This window comes from Lissotriton vulgaris, chromosome 10 (genome assembly GCF_964263255.1).
Source record: "Lissotriton vulgaris chromosome 10, aLisVul1.2, whole genome shotgun sequence".
Taxonomy (NCBI): Eukaryota; Metazoa; Chordata; class Amphibia; order Caudata; family Salamandridae; genus Lissotriton; species Lissotriton vulgaris.
In genome coordinates this window covers 751,622,088-751,644,358 of record NC_141698.1, presented here as the reverse complement: position 1 = coordinate 751,644,358, position 22,271 = coordinate 751,622,088, and the positions used below count along the sequence as shown (strand labels likewise).

Below are 22,271 nucleotides of genomic sequence, written 5' to 3'. Positions count from 1 at the left end.
GAGGGATGAAAGCAACAAGCATTTACAATGCAATGGTCTCGGCATTATTAAAGGTAGAACTATTGGCATTGCTCAATTTTTTATTTTTTTTTAAATCATAAATAAATGGCATTGTCATTAACATTGCCAATAGCTTAATCGTTAAATAAATGGCATTGTCATTTACAATGCCAATAGCTGGGTTGGCAGCCCTCTGCTACTGTTAAATGTTGTAAGAAATCATGGAGAAGAAATCTAGAGTCGAAGCCTAACCACCGCCCTTCTCACAGAAATGGCATGTTTTACGTAATTTCCAACTCACGTGGCTAGCGGGAACCCATATTTGAAAGGTTGCTTCTGCAATAAAAGAGAAACGATTTGTTTCCCACTCAGCCACGTCAAAACATGCAAACAAGTCCCCTAAAAAAACTAGGTCAGCCACACGCCCATCTCTGCCCAGTAACACCCCAGGGAACAGAGGCAAGAAAAATGCTCACAAGCAGGGAACAGAGGCAAGAAAAACGCTCACAATCAGGGAACAGAGGCAAGAAAAAAATGCTCACAAGCAGGGAACAGAGGCACTAAAACACACACAGAGCCCAACACACACACATAGCCCAACACACCCACACACACACACACAGAGCCCAACACACACACAGAGCCACACACACCGACATCCCTCAGTCTAGGTCAGCCACACGCCCATCTCTGCCCAGTAACGCCCTAGGGACAGAGGCAAGAAAAAACGCTCACAAGCAGGGAACAGAGGCACTAAAAAAAAAACAGTGAGTGTGTGTGGGAGCCGCTGCGCTGCCCCCTTCGCTCGGTAATTACTGCTGCTTGGGCGGCTGGCTGCCCCCTGGCACACACCACAGCTCGAGCTTCAGGGCTCATTTTAAGAAGCGCCCGATACATTGAGAAGGAATATTCCGGCCCCTCGGCCATTGCCACAGTGCCCGCCTTACCAATCCGACCCAGACGTGTTGTATTATATATCTGGATGCAATGACAGAAGCACCAAAACACCAGCCGGCGGCACTCTATGCTAAGCACAGATCATTTATTAGCTTACATCTTTTAAGCCACACCCTTAAGTACATCAGCCACGCTCCTTTGAGAGCCCCCCAGATTTTTCATCCCACTTAAAGCCTGCATTATATATACTGTTTCACTGCAAAAACTTAAGGTTTTGTCTAAATATTATGTGTTTTCATGATCTAATTCCCCCCCCCACACACACACACTCTCTCCTCCTTTTGTGTTCATTCCCACTCTCACCCTCCCTCTCTGCAGTAATGAAAGAAACAGAAGCGCTATGATGCTACCTGCTGGCAGCGTCAGTGTTATTTAAAATTTTTTTTTTTTTACTTTCAGCGATATTGAGGAGCATTTGTGCTGATGTAAAACATGGCTGAAAAACTGACAAAGCCAATGCATTGAGTAAGCATTAGCCAATGCATATTTATTTATTTCATCATTATTACATTTTGTGGCATTCCCACTGTCTATTCCAAAGTGAAGAGAAGCACTCTAAAAGCAGCTTGCTGCTGCTATTGTTTGTTCATTGCGATAGAGGGGGCCAAGAAACTCGTGTCAGTGAGGGTCAGGGACTGGGAAAGAGCTCTCTGTATGAGCCAGCCTTGAGGTGCACAAAGACAATAGTGGGGGAGGATCTCGAAGACAGTCGAAGAGCAGGGGAAACACGAACTAGATGGGATACGAAAGTATTTGCACACCGCCAGTGTACGTCTTGCACAGTGGCGAAATAGGGCCTGCAGCCCCCTCAGTGTTGTGTGTATGTGTGTGGGGGGGGGGAGGGGAGGACAACAATGCTCTGTCCTGAGGGTGGGGAAAAGGGGGGCTCCATGTACTCTGCAGGGGGGCGGGCCCTCACGTTTCGTTGCGCCTCTGGTCTTCCATTAGTGCATCCTGCAGAAAGCTTATCTGCAGTGACCTCTGTTGCTCACTGTGCCCACTTACCCCGAATGGAATCATGGTACGTCCAACACTCCCTTTCAGCAGTAACCCTCTGCATGAGCTCGCCAGAAATTATTAAAACATGACATAGTGGACCAGATTTGTGGGGGGAGCTATGTGGGTTATGGGTACGGCAAGGGTGGTGTGTGTACAACTTAAAAAGGGCCCACTTTTAGCCAGAGATGGGTACAGATTTTACCGAACCGTCATGGTACCCTTCGGCTCAGTTTGCACCATCCTAAAGTAGGATGCCGCTCTCTGCGACGCTGACCACGAGCCACAGCCTTGGTGCACCTGAGTGCGGTGTGGTACCTGCTCCCTTCGGCCTCGCGACATGGTTCCCCGGGACACGTGCGCTTCAGGACTGGGAGCTGGACTGAGTGGAATGGACTTTGCACTGCTCCTGGTGTGGGAAGGGAAGGTGCTTTCCAGCTGTTCCCATGCCCTTGGACTGAGAGCAGTCCTGCGCGCGGGTGACTGTGCCAGCAGTACCAAAGCTAATCTGCATACCGTGTTGTTCCTTCTGACATTGTGTCCATTAATGTCTGCCAAATACCAAGAGCACGGGCACACCCGCCCTTCACCGCGGAGCACTGGGTGGCAGCCAGGTGGCGCCAGCATACCCCGCTGCACCCAGGTGTGACTGTGTGTGCAGATAGTGAACCGTACTATACCGATACCATGTCATAATAGAGAGATGTATTAAGATATCTTTGGTCAGATTTTGTTTGTAATATCGTTAGGGTTTTTCTAGAGCGCACACATAGCGTATCAAATCGCCCCTGGGTGTTTTCAGGAGCCCTTCCGCACGTGTGCTATTGTAGAAACATCTGCACGGCCGCACATCTGTTTGCTTCTGAGTTGAATAGTCAGTGCTTTGCGCTTCAGTGGGGTGTGCGGTGGGCACTGCGCAGTTTACACGAGCATTTGTTACCGTGATCTCAACAGTGAGTAATTGTCACCAAGTCTAATTGCGACGGAAATGTGCGTGCGTTGAGAGAGCTTCTTGTATGGCATTCCCAGTGTTGCATTTCTTTTTCAGACGTATCTAAACGGCTGTAAGCTCGAGAGTAGATATGTGGATGGAGGCAGGGAGGGTATCTGTTCTCTTCCACGGAAGGTGGCACGCGTGCAGGGTGGGAGTCACGCACATGTCCATGACGACGAGTACAAACAGGTACCTCGGGTAGCGAGCAGAGCCATTGCTAGCAATGTGAAGGGTATAACGGCAGGTATTGTGGTAGCACCCTATCCCACAGTCGGCACACAGGGGGGCACGCTGTGCTGGCCGGTGATGTCATTCTCAGCTTATAGCCCATTGTCTGCCAGCTTTTGAACAATGGGAACATTTGCATACACGTCGCTTCAGCTTGAGGCTTCATTCTGGGTTAAATACCCCAGCTAAGACTGCAAAGGGGGAGTGGCTGGGGAATGGGAATGCATGTTCTCCAGTGCATGTAAGAGTGTAGGCCCCCTCCCCCAACTTAACTATGACATCAATGAGGATGTCTGGCGCTGACAGGCAGGCAGAGCGGCGGTCCGTACTGAAGGGCACGTCTGTGCATTTGAGACTGCAGCAGAGACACCTGAAATGAAGACGGAGAGCAGGGGAGATCTTCAGGCGAGCTCTGCCAGTCAGGACAGCTCTCGGGGCCCCACACACAATGGACGTCCATTAAAGGACGGGAGTTGTGACGAGCACCATCTGACTGGCTGGCTGCTGAATGAATGGGCTTGAGCAGTAGCACCGGTACACTGAGGAAGGAGTTCCTGTAGTACACGGACGGGACAAAGAGCTGATGCGGCACAAGGGGCGTATACATGTCCTGGAGCAGGACTGACGGATCCTGGTGACCACCAGCCCGGGTACACACACGCTGAGGCGCAGGAGCTGGTGCATGAGAGCACACAGAACCCTGTGGCAGCGAGGCTGTTCCTGAACAAAAAAAAAATGGCGGCCGCAAACGTCCAAACTTTTCGGAACCGGGGGCGTGTTTTTTGCTGAGTGACGGATGATGTCACAGATAGAAAGAACGCAAAAAACACGCCCCCGAATCCGAAAAAGAAGGGGCTTCAACCGAGTGCCGCCCCTCTCCTCCAATGGCTGGCCTCCGTTTAGGAAATCTTCGGACTCCGCCCATACGCAGTGCGACCGTCCACGACCTAAAAAGCATGGGAATGACTCAGCAGAGAAGGTCAAGTCCACCATGATCAATAGTATTTATTGCCTTTTCCAGGTGCAGGTTCACCTGTTTTAGCAAAATAGGACACTACCTAACTGTGGATACCCACCAATCCTCCAAGTTTGTGAGTGTTCACTGCAAAATAGGGAGCAGCCATTCCCTCAAAAAAGGGCTTAATTCTACCTATAACATAAAAATCACAAATGTGGTAATCCTACCAGACATCTGGCTTGTTTGTATTTGTGAGTGTATATGTCTACATTCAAATTTTACAAATACAGATTCATAGTATAAGGATGTGGAATTTTCTTTCACCAACTGCTTTTTTCGTAAATCAGGCAAGGAGTGCAAAGAAAGGGTTTGGGTGTTATAAAGAATAGATAGATTAGATGTGAATTTTGACAGCATGGGTTTCCAAATAAAATGTGGACTTAAACATACAACTTTTTCTTTCTTTTTTGACCTTTCCCCCCAATTCATACCCAATATATATTTCCAGTGGCTCAATTGGGCAGTCACTAGGACAATATGTAGAAATGAATTTGATATAATAGGACATACCACTGACCAGGAAGAAAGGGAACAGTGGCCTTTAAATTGAGTAAGTGACACTATAAGCAGGGCCGGACTGGCCGCAGCGGGCACCGGGCGTTTCTCCGGTGGGCCGCTAGGGTAGGGGCCGGTTTTGGGCCCCTGGGGGCCGTTTTTGTTACCGGGGTCGGCAATATCGGCCCCCTGCAACAAAATTGCAAACTGCTCGGCTGCACCCACCCTTACCCCAGGGGGGTTCCAGCTGAGCAGTTTGCCAGGGCCGGTTTCGGTTCCCAGTCCGGCCCTGACTATAAGGTGTCGGAGGAGAGGATATAGAATCCCTTTTATTTCAGGTCTTATTTTGTGACACCTAATAGGAGCTGGGCGAATGTCTAATGGTCTAATGATCTGTGCTGAGCTAGCAGTGACTTCAAGGCCTTGAGAAACAAAGGAAGTCACGAGACTAAGAGTTCACTGCTGTTTTCGTTCTGTTGCAGCATTTCGTTAGTGAATTTCCAAAAATAGCTAAATGTCTGTTGTTGATTAATGATTGGACAAATATTTAAAAAGTCCCAACACTGGTTGGTTACCAAATAGCTGTTTTAAATAGACAAGTGGTATATAAAGATATAAAAACAAGTGAATTATTGTACTTTAGGTTAGCCACCTATGGAGACGCTGCATACCATAAAAGTACTACTTCGCACTTTACTGCAAACTTGTACTGGATATATTTATTATTAGGTTTCTACAGTGGCAGATAGGGAGCTTAATACATAGTACTCACACTCTCTGCACAAGTATGATTTTAGCACATGTGCTAAACAGTAGGGCTCAAGTCGGGGTACCACGCAGGTGGACGGCGTCCCCCCACTTATTTTACCGGGAGCTCGATAACTGGAGCAAATGGAGCCACACATTCACTCTTTGGCCTCTCTGGGGCGAGATCGGAGCCCATTCAGAAGGCTGCTCACGCGCAGGCTTCTCTGATGCAATCGCATCCAAGGGGTGAGCGAGGGGAGGCAATGAGTCTGATGATGCAAGCCACCTTTTGTGACGTCACTTCCTGTCGTGACAGCAGCGTCCCCCCACCTCTTTTATTAGGACTAGAGCCCTGCTAAACAGTATATTTTGGCGAACGTACTAAAATTGTGAGTCTAGTAGAATCTAAACACCTCATAATTACCACAAATATAAATAGGTGAATAATTTCAGGTAGCACTTTTTTTTGTTGCAGATTTATATAGCGCCAAATCGACCTGAAGGTATTGGAGCGCTTTATATGAGCACCAGTTATCTTAATCAAGGACATATTCATTGTTGGTAGGCACAGGGAGATTAAGTGATTTTCCCAGAATCACAGGATGTTGAGCCGAGGCTTGAACGTGGTTTCCCACCTCCATAGTCGGCAGCTCTAGCCGTATCGCTACATCCGCTCCCCTCGCGTTCACTATAAATCATTGTGTAACTGGAAAACACCCAGGCACTGTGGTATGAATCAGGCACAAGCCCCTCGTGTTACTGGGTGCTGTTCTTCAAGCCATCCGGATGCTCCTGGAACACTGAATACATACAGGGATCTATTAGGGTGCAGCGCCTCGAGTCATTACTTGGGAACCTTTGAGAAATATGGCACAAGCAAATGGGTCTACTCTGGTGCAGCATGCACTGTAGGATGCTATATGTAGCACGTAGGATGGCTCTGCTAGGGTGTAGTATAGCCTATTAATACTGCGGCAGCCCCAGTTACTGCCCCGTTGCAGCAGGGGCCAGGATTGCATCTAACGGCCTCATTCCATGTGGGCTGGTAAGGGTGGTGGGGCAGTAGCAGGATCTGGTCCATAAATGCCATACATGACCAAACTTTGGATTGTGACATACACAGAATAAGGGTGCCAATAGAATCACAAATGCATTTGTTAATATGAAGGCAGAAAACAAGTCTTTAAAAAGTATGACATCTTACCTGGGGTATTCAAACACTTGATCCGTTCACCGCAAATATTGGGGGAATCAAAGCATTCATCTCTGTCCTGCAATTGACACATTAAATAATTACATTATTGTATCTTTCTTACCTATGCAACAGGTCAGCACAAATGGAGACTACGGTGTCTTTGTGTAGTGGCACCTCTTCAACCTCATTTGCACCAAAGAAATTCTTGCCCAAATTCACAAGGGTTTAGCCTCGGAATTAGCGTTAATTCTTTAATGTTAACCTGACGATAAACCTTTTTGTGAATTAACAAACAAACGCTACTTGGTATTAGCATTGGTTTGCATGGAAAAGTAACACAAAGCAGCACGAAACGCTGCGTTGCATTACTTTGAGTCAAGGGGGCGCTACATGGGTGGTACATGGGCGTTCCCATGCTACCACCCGTGCTTTTTGATGCTAATCCTTATCTACTAACATTAGCAGACAGGGTTTACCGCCAAAAATTAACGCCGCTGTAAAGCAGGCGTTAAAAGGAGAAATGTTTTCATTTCTCCTTTATTTTCAGACTTGACATGTATACCACACTGTGCAGCACACATACAAAGTAGGAAAAGCTTTGAAGTGTGTCTAGGCATCAGGGCAGGACTGAGAACCAAAACCTGCCCTGGCAAAGTGCTCGGCCGCCTCCCCGCCCCCCACGGGGGGTTGGGGGTACCACCGAGCTCTTTGCACGGCCGGTTTTCAGCCGATTTTGTTACAGGGCCGAATTTGCAGCATAGCTGCAAAATCGGCCCTGTAACAAAAACGGCCCCCAGGGGCCCAAAACTGGCTCCCACCCATGCAGCGCACCGGGGGATTGCCCGGTGCCCGCTAAGGCCAGTCCGGGCCTGCTAGGCATAGTATTTTGTACAGGAAGGGTATCCTTCCTGTACAAAACCTTTACTAGACTCCGGCACAGACCCTAGCACTATGGCGCTAAGGCATGTGCCTGGTTCACGGCATCTGAAATCAGCACCGGCGCTAGGGAGAGGGAAGAACACTGCATATCTCTGTGAATATGGCGCCCTGCTGCTCTCTCCCTGTCACACAATGCAGCGCAGTCTCTTTGGGGGCTGAGCTGCGTTCCCTGACAGTTTTCAGAATCTGGGGCTCTGTTTATTAAAAGGCCACTAATATGTACACCACTGGAAGAGCACTACCATATGTAATTATACAAACATAAATATTTGGGAACGTTTTCCTTTGTTTCAAGCCGTATTTAGTCATATGGCCCCGTTCATCAGTCCCAGAAAGGGGAGTGGGATTCTAGCAGGAAGAAAAATGTGAAAGCAACAATTTGGAAGGCCACAGACATTCATTCCATTTTTTGTTTGGATTTCGCTGTTACAACACAGTTCTCCTACTTTCAGAAATTCTCCACACTGGTGGGTGTAGTGACGAAAAGATCACACGCTCTTTGGTAGAGCCCTATTGTGTGAGTCCTCGTGGCATGGCGAATAATGCTTGATTTACTCTATAACATGACATGTGTATTTTCAAGCGCAAGTTCACCAGAGGGTCTTTTAGCGTGAATAACAGATGTTCATTTTTAGCCAACCCAATGGGACTCATTTTATCAACCTCAGATGGATGAAAGGCTGAGTGGACCCACTGTGGTTTGAACCTGTGACCATGAGGTTGAACACAGGCCCCTGCAGTGGACCCATTAGCCCACTGAGCCACCACACCAGGCTTTCCTCTCACATCACTCTGCTGGTCATCATTTTATTTGTTATCAAAACACAAATGAGGGCTCTCAAGGTATTGAAGATCAATTTCCTTACCATAACATCACCCAGATTACTCATTAACTTCCTCTCTCTATAATCCTATGGAATAAGTTTAATAAAATGAGGCATTGATAGGTCCTGCTCGACCACAATTTAGCTTTGCACCAGAAATCAGCCCACATATCTCATCATGCTACGTCAGCAGGAAATAATTTAGTACTTTGAGATATACTTTTATACAAACGCTGTTAAATCAACCATTGCACAAATTCTGATCACTCCAGAACTGGGCTAACGCAATGTGTTTCTAGATGGCGCCTACAACTTTCTGCTCAATACTCTACAACCTCCTCGTAGTTCATGATCAACGCATTTCAAAGTGAGCAAAGAGCCATCAGTCCTTTCAAAGCCTCTTGATCAGGGAGAGGTTCAATTTAAAATGCTGTTCATGGCTCAGGAGGAAGGTCCCTGCAAGGCTTTCGTTGAGTTCCATGCTCTCATCCACTCCTGCACTTTCACAAGAACAGATGGTTGCCAATCTGGTGGGATTTGTACAAGTACTTAGGGCCAGATGTATCAAAGGGTTTTGCCCATTCTGTGTCTATGGGGAAATGTGTTGATACATATGGCCCTAAGTGATAATCATGATGAACCACTGCAGAGCCGAGGCCTTTGTTACCAGATCATCCCATGCCACCATGACGCGTGAGATTCTGCCTTTAACCAGACCGCTCTCCCTCCCTTACACAACACAATCAGAAATGTTCGTGTGGGATCTTTGTGAGAAGCACTGATATTAGGACACCACTGGAGTTTCCGTTAAGGCTGCAGCCTGTTCCTTCTTGAAAACAGGACTATAAAAAATATTTGTCAAAACCTCATGGTCCCCACGTTGTACATATCTCCTTGTGATGTGAATTGATGTGAATTGAATTTTTTAACTAGGCACTGCACGAAATCACAGCACGTGTGTGATTAGTACTGCTTGGTGGTTGCAACACTAATCATACATCAAATATATGAAACATTTCAATGCACCTTATATTATATGCAAATAAAAAGTTATACAGCAAACGATTATTTGATAATAGGCAATTCTGACATTTTTATAAATAGCCATAAGGGCAAAGCACCATATAAGTTGAGCAAAGGTTAAACTAAAGATACAAATACAAGCATGACATATGGATAGGTAAAGCACTGCTGTTAAGTGCAAAATAATTATTTAAGACTAAGGATGGAAACCATTTTTTTTAACAATCGTTCTCTCATTTTCAAATGTTGCACCAACTTTCTTGTTCACCAAATTCGGGGGAGAATCAGCATTTACAACAGAGGCATTACCACGCAATGCTTTACCACACATCATTTACCATGCATTGCCCATGCATCATTTACCATGCATTTCCTTTACAATGCAATGCCTTGACCATGCATCATTTACCATGCATTGCCTTTACACTGCAATGTCTTTACCACGCATATGCATTTATCATGCTTGCCTTTATCATGCAAGGTAAGTATGTGTGTATATATATATATATGTGTATATATGTGTGTGTGTGTGTGTGTGTGTCTATATATATATATATATATATATATATTTTAAAGGTTTTTTAAATGCTAATTCCTAACTATGTAAGGCCTGAAACCTATGTTTTTTTAGTGAATTTCAAAGTTTTTTAAATGCTAATTCCTAACTATATAAGGCCTGAAACCTATGGTTTTTTCAGTGAATTTGCAAGTTTTTTTTAATGCTAATTCCTAACTATATAAGGCCTGAAACCTATGTTTTTTTTCAGTGAATTTCAATGGTTTTTTAAATGCTAATTCCTAACTATATCGGGCCTGAAACCTATGTTTTTTTCATTGAATTTCGAAGGTTTTTTAAATGACAATTTTTAAATGTATTAATTTTTTTTTATACTGATTTACTACATTTTTGCAGGCAGGTGTTCAGAGGGCACGCCCCCTTTTTACAACACTCTGCAGCGCAGCTCCATGGCGCTTACTGGAGATACCTGTTGGACTGGTTCCCTATAGGGGACCTCTGTATTGAACAGGAATTAATTCCCCAAGTTAAACTGTGCAAACACGCCCTGTAGAGTGTTCTAAATTGGGGGGTTAATTTCCCTTGCATACTGGGGGTCCCTAGGGTCCAACTAGCCCACCATGAGCCTCCATTATGTGCCAGGGGGCTGCGTTGCTTTTCCCCGGGGGTGGCAGTCCCCGGGGCATTGTAGGGGGGGATTGGGCCCCCCCCACAATTCTTTATCACTATGCCCACGTGATTTTGTCCCCCGGGGGGTAATTTGAAAAAAAAAACGGGTTTTAAAAAAGAAAATTGGGCCTTGGGGGTCCTTGTGGGACCACCTGGGCAGGCCTATGGGGTCAGGGTGTTTCTACCCTGCCCCCTTTTTGTGTTCTACACGTTTGTTTTTCTGCTTTCTTGTGACTCTACCGAGCACAAGAAGGCTGCCAACACTTCCTGGTTTGAAGTGTTGAAAGCCAATGAGCATGCAGCTCCTGCTCGGAAAGTTTTAGACCTCAAAAAAGGGGCAGGATAGACCCCCTATGCCTGCTCAGGGGTCCCACAAGGCCCCCCCAAATTTTTTGGGGGGGAAATCGCGGGGTGCGTGCACGGTGCGCGCACCCCGCGATTTTTGGGGATTTTTTTTTTTTTGCCTTGGGGGTCTGAGCAGGCCTAGGGGTCAGGGTGCTTCTACCCTGCCCCCTTTTTGAGTTCTACACGTTTGTTTTTCTGCTTTCTTGTGCCTCAGTCTACCGAGGCACAAGATGGCTGCCATCAATTTCTGTTTTGGAGTGTTGACAGACAGTGGCAGCCAATCAGCATGCAGCTCGTGCACGGGAAGGTGCGCGCACGGTGCGCGCCTATAGATATATACATTTTTTCAAATTCGATTTTCTCAACAACTACTGGAGGGATTTACGCCATTTCAACAAAAGGGCGATCTGCGAATCAGACTCTACCATTTTGCAAAATTTCTTGTAATTCCATTCAGCCGTTCGGGCGGTAGCCGTGTCTAATCGTCCTATGGAAAATAACATGGGGAAAACGTGTTTTGGGACTCCCCTTTTTTCTCGGCCCCCGCTTGACGAATCGACCCGAGACTTTCAGGGAAGAAGCGGAGCGGAACGCGCCATCTTCTTTGAGAAATTTGCGAAGATTCATACACCGGCGCCAAAGTTATTCCCAATAGAATGTTACGGATTTCCTATGGAAACTAGGTCCTAACTATATATGCCTACTGGCGACCGCCAGTAGGTAATATATATATCAGAGGCCAACTACAGCCACATTTCGGGGAGGGGGGACTAAGAATATGCACATGGTATTTTAAAGACGTGTGAAGTGCTCGGGTGCGGCTGTGTGTGCGACCTGGAGCCATCTGAACCCGGGCTGCCACACACGACGGGGGGGGGCTGAAGCCCTTTGATTCCAGTGGGTGTTGCGCGCCTGATATATATATATATATATATATATATATATATATATATATATATATATATATATATATATATATATATATTGTATATATATCATATTATCAATATTACATATTGTAGTTTTAATACCAGTATCAAATGTTTTTACAGTTTTTTAATATGAGATACAGTAAAGGATAATGTCCTATCTCTAACTGTTAAACTGCATTTATGCATTGAATACACATGGTACTTTTGTGCAATACGTTGGTTCAGCACTTTATTCCCATCCTCCTTACTCCCTCACGCACTTTAAATATACTCCACTTGACGCAGGCTCAGAACCGGTCTAATTTAGATATATTCACACTTAGACATTAGTCCGCCAGTCACTTTAAAGATTTTATATATATGAAATGTATGGTCTTTTTTAAGGGATTTATCCTGAAAATATGAAATTCCTATCAGCTATGTTTGTGGGATCATATAACATTACTATTGCATCTTGTTATATTTTATGGTATGTTGCCTTAAAGAATGTTTTTTAATACATACTTTGCTTGCAATAATGTATAAAGTCCATATGCAACAACAGACTCGATATATAAAAAAAGTATGTATTTTATGTCTATGAGACTGTGACATCACGTGTCTGGGCGGGCTAATCATGTCACACTGCATTATAAAATTAAAAAAGTCTAACTGGTTCACTTGCATGTGAACAAGGGCTTTGGAAGCCCGAAACGCGTAGTGTCCTCTTGCTACTGACTATAACGCAATAAAAGAACCTGTGTAGCGCATCCGCTGGTCCGTCTCCTCTGTTCCTGTGCCGACTTGACCTCTGGTCTGACTCGGAAGTGGTGTGTGGAGTTTTCGTGCATCTAATTACGGAAGCCGGCTTGCTTTCGTCTCGGACCCCCTTTCCTGTTTGTGGCGCCACCATCAAGCCATCGTGTGTAAAGCTTTCCTGGAAGGAATTATTCGTGGCAGCCCCCTCACGCGATTTGAAAGAAAAATCTCAAGCAGCTGTGCAACCCGGGCATTTAGCGGCGGATTCGGAAGGCTCTGCCGGAAGAGTGACAGTGGTGTACGCGGTGAGTTTCTCAGTCGGTGAAAGAGCGGATGTGGAAAGGTTTTCCTAATTTGGGAAATAGCGCACAAGAAAGCATACCATTTCTAACAGCCAAGTGGTATAAATTGCATCTTCTATAGTCGGGTTAAGCAGAGGTGATGTCTGCGGAGGAGTTCCGCGCGAGGGAGGAGGAGGCGGAGCTATTATTCAGCCAAGTCATGATGCCTAGTAGCAGTAACATCAATGCACCAGTGGCAAATACAGAGATACAAGAAAAATCTAACATAAAAAACCTATTCAAGGCATTGGAAAAACAGAAACGGCTAGAGATCACCAAATGGTGGGAACACTACTCTCTCTCTAAATATGCAGAAGTAAAAAGGGTGCCACATGGGCTACGTATTTTGTTAGCACCGAGCTTCGAAAACCCCAATCCATTAATGCTCAAAGAATGGGGTCAAAACAACCTTGCGGCATCTATGAATTTAGTTCATATTCTTATCAAATATGCCGCTATCGATAGGGAGGCTATCCTGCTAATCATTGCTGGGTTGGAAGAACAAATTAATGCACTGGGTGAAGTAGAAGGGGTCAAACAATTGAGAGAAGGAATGGATGACCGCCTTAAGAAGCATGGTGAGAAAATAAAGGCAAGAAAGATCAGCAAATTTGCCCGAGATGCCGCAGACTATGTGAATGGGCAAATTTTCACTTTCGCTAGAAAATACAACGCCACAAAAAGACAACAGTTTAGAGGTGCTTCAAAATCTACACCCAATGCACAACCTACAGCAACTGCAACTGCAAATGTAGCCGATAATGAAGCTCTAGCTGGCGCCAGCAGTGACACCTTGTCCAGCTACAGTGGGTCCAGTGGCTCAAACACAGATTTAGATGCCATCAATCAACCTTTGCCAGTTTTGGATATCGATGAGGAGTTGGGTTTTTTAGTGGCAGAAAGACTACGCACACTCCGGTCATATCAAAAGGCAGCAACAGATCCCGCCGCAACCAAAAACGTCGGGAAAGGCGGAGAAGACGCAAGCAAAGGAACCAAGAAACAACAACAAAAAAACAACCAACAGTGGAAGAAAAAGAAGCAATAATGGATAGATCGATTATCAACCTATCTGACGTGGTCCTTAATAAAGCGGAGCAACAACTTCTTGCTTTAGGTCTAAACTACTGCCCTGACCAGAATTTCAACTATGCCTCTACCAGAGTAGATGTGTACTGCTACATCCGTAAATTAAAGTTACGCAAATTCTTTGCCTTACAAAAGTTAAAAGGTACTGCCAGCACGAACAATCCAGCTAATATCACTAACACGGAACAGCCCTTGTCAGTGTTGGATGGATCTACACTCCTTACTATCCATGATTTGGCGGATGAACAAAGCAATGAGACAATAAATGAGAGAGAAGCTATGAGTACCCAGAACCGACTTGAAATGATTAACATACCCAAATCAGGAGCAGGCATCACTCCATTTAAGAAAAAATCAGAATTTGTGCCTATAATGACTCGTGATGCAGTTGATGTGTTCCAGGACTGCATCATCATGGAAATGAAAAAACTGCATAAAACCAGCAATATCCATAAAAAAAGAAGGAGATTTAATGTGAAACAAGCACAATATCATTTACTAATGAAAAAACTAAAGAACAATCCAGACATCGTGATTAAAATGGCAGATATGGGTGGAAACATCGTTATTTGGCCCAAATCAGCATACATTCTGGAAGCACAAAGACAGCTATCGGATCCTCTATGTTACCAAAAATCTACCAACAAGGAATACATGAAGGCAAATGAAAATTTAAGCAAACTCCTACTCAAACATCGTAGAGTGGGTTTAATCTCGGAGGATGAGTATAAATTTATGCTTAATGAACATCCAACTCTGCCAAATATGTATTTAATTCCTAAAATACACAAAGGACAATCACCGGTGCCAGGCAGACCAATTATCTCCGCGATAAACAGTTGTGGAGAAAAAGTAGGACAATATGTGGACTTTTTCCTGAAAGAACTGGTAAGCAACCTGCCCAGCTTTGTACGTGACACTGGAGATTTCTTGACTAAAATAGAGGACCTAGAATGGCAAGATGACATGCTGCTTATGACCTTGGATGTAGAACAATTATACACAAGCATTTCACATATTGATGGAATGAATGCAGTCTCTCATTTCCTGGGCCGTAGGCCAATTGACTTTTACGAGCACAACAAAATGATTCTGGGGTTAATTGAATGGTGTTGGAATAATAATTATTTTTTGTTCGGCAAGGAAATCTGGAGGCAATTGAGGGGCGTGGCAATGGGGGCCTGCTTCTCCCCCAGCTATGCGTGTCTACACGTAGGCTGGTGGGAGGAGCGGGTCCTCAATGTCGCGCATCAAGTGTGGGTACGAAAGAAAGTTATCCGGTACCTCCGCTACATTGATGATATTTTTATAGTCTGGCAAGGTAGTGAAACAGAGGCTACTGCTTTCGTTGAGGCAATTAATGACAATCCTTATAACCTCAAGTTTACTTCGAAGATCAGTACTAAAAAAGCAGAATTTTTGGATGTCATGGTCTATATTGACAATCACAGCAGAGTGCAGACTACCCTTCATCGTAAGAGAACGGCGGGCAACACTACCCTCCATGCCTCTAGTTTACATCCCAGGCACACAATTCAAAGTATTCCATATGGAGAAATCTTGAGGTTAAAAAGAATATGTAGTGTTGCCTCTGAATTTGATACCTGTGTTGATGATTTGCGTAGCCGCATGAAAGCCCGAGGTTACACTGAAAAAATGTTTAATCTAGCTCTAGTTAAATCTCAGAGTAGAACCCGGGCGAGTTTGTTAATGCAAGCCTCTGATAATATAGAATTGCCTGACGGTACATTGGATATTGCCAAACAAGAATATTCCAGGTTTATCACGAATTATAGCAGCCAACACAACAAAATAAGACAAATGTTCAACCATCATTGGCCCACTGTATTAACTGACAATGTTTTGGGCAACATGCTTCCTGACAAACCTTTGGTTACCTTTCGTCGGGCACTGAATATGGGAGCTGTGCTAGATCAAAGCAGCCCAGAGCTCAAACTGAAACCTAATTGGCTAATCAAGGAGGGATTCCGAAAATGCTCTACGTGTAGAGCTTGTAATTTTGGAATAAATAAGACACACTACAAAACTCCCTTCAGCGACACTGAGTTTCCTATTAAAGGCCAATTCACTTGTAAAACAGAATATGCTGTATATGTACTGACATGTACCTGTGGCCTCAATTATGTAGGCAGTACTATACAACCGGTAGCATATTCGGGCCATTTTACACTCAGATCCTGCTTATCCTGTCGCCCGCCACTTTTTGAGCTCGCACAACAAAGACATTAATTGTCTATCATATTATGTTGTGGCTTCAGTACCCAAATCAAGAAGAGGGGGTAATCGAGAACTAAAACTCCGACAATTGGAGTCACGTATGATTCTCGAATATGATAGTAAGTGGCCAAATGGGCTTAACATCACAGAGGATCTTCGTCATTTCATATGATAAGGTTTATGATGTAAACTTGGAGTCCTTATAAACAAAGTATCAGCTCTGGATGTAACTTCCCCTAGGTAGTCAGGTTCCCTGTTACCTAGTGGACCAAATGAATATATAGGTGACTGTATATATAGACACATATATACATATCTTTTTCTAATGTGACCTAGGATAGGACTTATCTGATTAACTAGACAGTTGGCCAGTCAAATTCCTTGTTGGCCTCCTTTTCATCAAAACAGATAGCTCCTTACCTCCTCCTATTTTGTAAATATACACTGTCTACTATTTAATATTTTGTATACACTTTTTACTACCTAATTTTATCCGATTAGCACTTTTTTTACACTGGGTGTTTTTAGTCATAATGAATTTTACATATTGTAGTTTTAATACCAGTATCAAATGTTTTTACAGTTTTTTAATATGAGATACAGTAAAGGATAATGTCCTATCTCTAACTGTTAAACTGCATTTATGCATTGAATACACATGGTACTTTTGTGCAATATGTTGGTTCAGCACTTTATTCCCATCCTCCTTACTCCCTCACGCACTTTAAATATACTCCACTTGACGCAGGCTCAGAACCGGTCTAATTTAGATATATTCACACTTAGACATTAGTCCGCCAGTCACTTTAAAGATTTTATATATATGAAATGTATGGTCTTTTTTAAGGGATTTATCCTGAAAATATGAAATTCCTATCAGCTATGTTTGTGGGATCATATAACATTACTATTGCATCTTGTTATATTTTATGGTATGTTGCCTTAAAGAATGTTTTTTAATACATACTTTGCTTGCAATAATGTATAAAGTCCATATGCAACAACAGACTCGATATATAAAAAAAGTATGTCTTTTATGTCTATGAGACTGTGACATCACGTGTCTGGGCGGGCTAATCATGTCACACTGCATTATAAAATTAAAAAAGTCTAACTGGTTCACTTGCATGTGAACAAGGGCTTTGGAAGCCCGAAACGCGTAGTGCCCTCTTGCTACCGACTATAACGCAATAAAAGAACCTGTGTAGCGCATCCGCTGGTCCGTCTCCTCTGTTCCTGCGCCGACTTGACCTCTGGTCTGACTCGGAAGTGGTGTGTGGAGTTTTCGTGTATATATATCAGGCGCGCATATATATATATACTAGCAGCCCGTCCCGACCTTGTCCGGGAGCAATCAGGCTTCAGGGCCCCCGCCTGCCCCGGCCCCCGCCCACCCCGACATTGTCCGTGGGTCCCCTGGAGTAGCAGCCCGTCCCGACCTTGGCTTCAGGGCCCCCGCCCGCCCTGACATTGTCCGTGGGTCCCCCGGAGCCTTACCTCATCCGCCGCACCTCCCCGCGCTCCTGAGTTCACCGGTCCGCCGCTCCTCGCCGCTCCTCCCCACTCCTCCCCGCCTGTCCACCGCTCCTCTTTTCTCCTCCCAGCCTGTCTGCCGCTCCTCACCGCTCTTGCCCACCTGTCCGCCGCTCCTCCCCGCGCTCATGTCCGACGCTCCTCCTCGCGCTCCTGGACGCCGCTCCTCCCCACGCTCCTGATGTCAGCACGCACGTCGCAGCCGGCGCTACTTCCATGGGACTACTTTTTTTTCTCGTAAATTTTTTAAATAACGTATATTTTTTACATTTATATAGCCTATGTCCATCTGCACACCCTGACAATTTCAACGATGTATCGGGTGTGTGGATTGGCGCTGTGGTTCCCGAGTTTACCCGCCTCAAAGGTTGAAAGTTCTTCCTTTATAATAGTAGTATAGATATATATATATATATATATATATATATATATATATATATATATATATATATATATATATATATATATATATATATATATATATATATATATATATATATATATATATATATATATACAAAGGTTACAGGGATGTTATAGTTAGGCTCAGATTTCACTTGTACAAAGCCAGAGAAATTCAGCAGTTTTAGTTAGCTGAGCTAACTTTAACTTGCTCCACTGTAATGCACTGCTTATGACCTCACATATTATATCACTCATGACATGGTCAGTGACATCACTGATGGCATCACAAACCTCATCACTGATGACATCATTCAGTGATTGTGAGTATACTCTAAAAGTTACTGCGTGTTATACATATATACTATGGTGGCTGTGGAAGTGCCTGTATAGGTGAGTGAGTCGGTGTGCAAGTGGTGTATAGAAGAGTGAGTGGGTATGTCAGACGGTCTATACACGAGTGAGTGTGTAAGTTTTTGTATGGATGAGTGAGTGGGTGAGATAGTGGGAGTGTGAGTAAGTGAGTGGCTGTGTATCTGTGTGGGTGAGTGAGTGGTTGTGTAAGTGGCTGTAATGGTGAATGAGAGGGTGAATGATTGGCTGTATGGGTGAGTGTGTGGGTGTGTCAATAGCTGTAGATGGTGAATGAGAGGGTGCATGAGTGGCTGAATGACTGACTGAGCAGGTACATAAGTGTTTGTATGAGTGAGTGACAGGGTACACAAGTGGCTGTATCGGTGCATGAATTGGTGTGCAAGTGGGTGTATGGGTGAGTAACTGAGTGTGTGAGTGGCTGTATGGGTGGTGTATGGGTGGGTGAAGGGGTGTGTGAATGGCTGTATGGGTGAGTAAGTGAGTGTGAGAGGTTGTATAAGAGAGTATGTGCTTGTCTCAGTGTCTATATAGTTGAGTCAGTACACATGTTCATGGTAGTATATGTATGAGTAAGTGAGTGGGTGTGTGAGTAAGTGTATGAGTTGGTGTGTGAGTGACTGTATGGGTGATTGAGTAGGTGTGTGAGTAGCTGTTTGGGTGAATGAATTAGTATGCGAGTGGTTGTTTGGGTGTATGACTCGGTGTGTAAATGTCTGTATGAATGGATGTGTGAGTTGCTGTATTGGTCAGTGAATAGGTGAGTGAGTGCCAGCTGTGTATATGAGTTAGTGGTTGCGTAAGTGGCTGTATGGGTGAGTTGATGTGTGAGTGACTCAATGGATCTGTGAGTAGGTGTGTGAGTATTTGTATGGGTCTGTGAATGGGTATGTCATTTGTTGTGTGGGAGAGGGTGTAGAGATGTTGTATGTGGGTGTAAGTAGGTGTGTGAGTGGTTTTATGGATGTCATCAATGATGTCATCAGTGGTGTTACTGACCATGTCATAAGTGATAAAATATGTGAGGTCATAAGCAGTGCATCGCATGGGCATATGTTATTTGTTAGCTCAGGTAACTATAACTGCTGAATTTCACTGGTTTTGTACAAGTGAAATCAGAGCCTAACAATAACGTCCCCATAACTTTTATTTTTTCTGTGAATTTCCATGTTTTTTTAAATTTAATTTCCTAACTATAACATCCCTGTAACCTTTTGTTTATTCAGTGAATTGCAACATTTTTTATACATTTTATTTCCTAACTGTAACCTGTAACCTTTGAGAGTAGGTGTGTGATTGTCTGTATGGTTCTCTGAGTGGCTGTTTGAGTCGTTTTGTGGATGTGAGTGGCTGTATGGATCTGTGTGTGGGTCTGTGAGTAACTGTATGGGGTGTACATGGATGTGTAAATAGGTGTATGAGTACCTGTGTGGAACTGTGAGTGGGTGCATGAGTGTCTGAGTGGGTCTGTGACTGGATGCGTAAGTGTCTGAGTGAGTCTGTGAGTCGGTGTGTCAATTTCTGTCTGGACCTGTGAGTGGGTGCATGAGTGCTTTTGAAGTCTCTTAGTGGGTCTGTGAGTGCTTGAATGGATCTGTGACAGAGTGCATGAGGGTCTGAGTGTGGCTGTCAGTGGGTGCGTGAGTCTCTGAGTGGGTCTGTGAGTAGGTGCATGAGGGGGTCTGTGAGTGGGGCACAAGTCGATGAGTGGGTCTGTTAGTGGGGCACAGTAAAAAAAAGTAGAGGGGCACATAGGAGCAGGTCCTCACGGTCCTCCTGTCCAGCTTTCCTCTACTCTCTGCTGCAATCAGTCTTCTCTGCTTGTTTTCTCTGCCCGCTTCTTCCCTCTATGTTGCCTCTATCTGCTCAGTGTGCCCATTTTATTGCCTCTTTCTGCTCGCTCCTGGCCTTTATTCTGCCTCTTGCTGCTCGTTTCTGACCTCTATTTTGCTTCTTGCTGCTCATTTGGCACCTTTATTTTGCCTCTCTCTGCTAGTTCTCACCTTTTTCTTCCTCTTGTTGCTTGTTTCTCACCTTTATTCTGCCTCTTTCTGCTCATTGCTAACCTTTATTATGCCTCTTTTTGCTGATAGCTGACCTTTGTTTTGCCTCTGTCTGCTTGTTTCTGACATTTATTCTGCCTTTTTCTGCTCTTGTCTCACCTTTATCTGGCCTCTTGCTGCTCTTTGCTGACCTTTATTTTGCATCTTTCTGCTCGTTGCCATACAGCCAATCCAGAGGCATTGAGTAGTTTCGTTGTATAAGTTATCTGACCAGTATTGACAGCCTGCAGAGTAGCACATCACCTTTTTGTGGGTCCTTACAATCTGCTCATAAGAAGAAACAAACCAGAACACCGGCAATGAATGGCTATCATATCTACAGAACAGATCAAGACCATGGAAGATTTTGGCGTCACAGAAACTTAGGGCCCGATTTAGAGATCATAGGACAGGGTACTCCAATGCAAACACTATGGACTACTCACCCTGGCAAACTCTGAGTCCACCTCCTAATTTTAAGGCGGAAGGACCTAAGTTCTTCATCAATGGAGTTCATTTAGGGTGAAGGCATAATATATTTGTTTTCCTTTCCATCATTGGCAGGAAAACCATGGCAGTGAAGGAACTTAAAACTTCCACACCCTGGTGTGGGGGTCATTAGCTTTTTTTTTCAGAAACAAACAGCCACCATGGGAGATTTATTTTTTAACCAAAGGCAGACATCCAGCAAACTTTGTATACATTGAGAGAAACTGCTGCAATGGTGGTTTCCTTTAATATACAGCGATGACCGCAGGGCCGGCAGTTATTTCTAAATTTGACAAATGGTGGTCACTCAGGATGGCGGAGATGATGTCCTCCACCACTCTGATGAATTGAGTACAATCCATCAAACACTAAATCAGGTCCTTTGTTCCCTCTTATATAGGGGCTAACATCCATAAGCCAGTCTTTCAAAACACAATTCCCTTAGTTTCTGAATCCTTGGAATCTCCCCACTTCCCAAAAAAAAACCTGCCTTGTAAAGCTAGCTTAATTTGCTAACCTAATCACACCATTGGTGCAGTCATTGGTAATATCAGTCATGATAATGCTTCACAAACAAATTCCCATGCTGGCATGGTGATATCTAGTGGAGTCATTTAGAATTTGGGAGAGAGTGAAGACCACCATAAATCAGAACTGCTCTTGCTAAACTTGTATTTCCCCCACTACACTTAGAGGAGAAGAAGTGCTGGTTTCTGACTGGGGCGCCTCTGCTAACTCAGAAACATTTGAAATGATATACTGCCCACCACAGGATTGTCAGCTCATACTGACAATTGTCTCATCCTTTGTAGAGGTGGCCATCATCATTAGATTTCCGCCTCATCTTCAAATGGAAGGGGTCTCTGCATCAACTTAGATCTCTCCAAGACACCTGTAAGTTGTTGGGCATTGAAACACCAGAAGCAAGCGGATCGAGAGATGCCTCGCCTGGTAGACTACAGGACGGAACCACACGACGCATTGGAGGAGGGTGGCAGACCATAAGACGACGGCGGTCGCCCAGGTCTCTCCCGAGGCCTGACCCCACCACAGCTGCTCAGGAACGAGAGGCGGCGATGCAGGAGGTGGTGGACAGCACGGCGACCAAACTGTAAGATGCTGATAAAGGGGAATATGCTTCTTTTACC

General features: G+C 44.6%; 1 protein-coding gene across 1 annotated transcript in view; it reads right to left on the bottom strand.

The window, feature by feature from the left end:
• LOC147688749 (uncharacterized) overlaps nt 1–22,271 on the bottom strand; it is a 207,982-nt gene that overhangs the window by 84,841 nt on the left and 100,870 nt on the right. Inside the window, exon 4 of the mRNA XM_086941657.1 lies at nt 6,640–6,706. Coding sequence (XP_086797783.1) covers nt 6,640–6,706 — 67 coding nt within the window. The remainder of the gene's footprint in view (nt 1–6,639; nt 6,707–22,271) is intronic.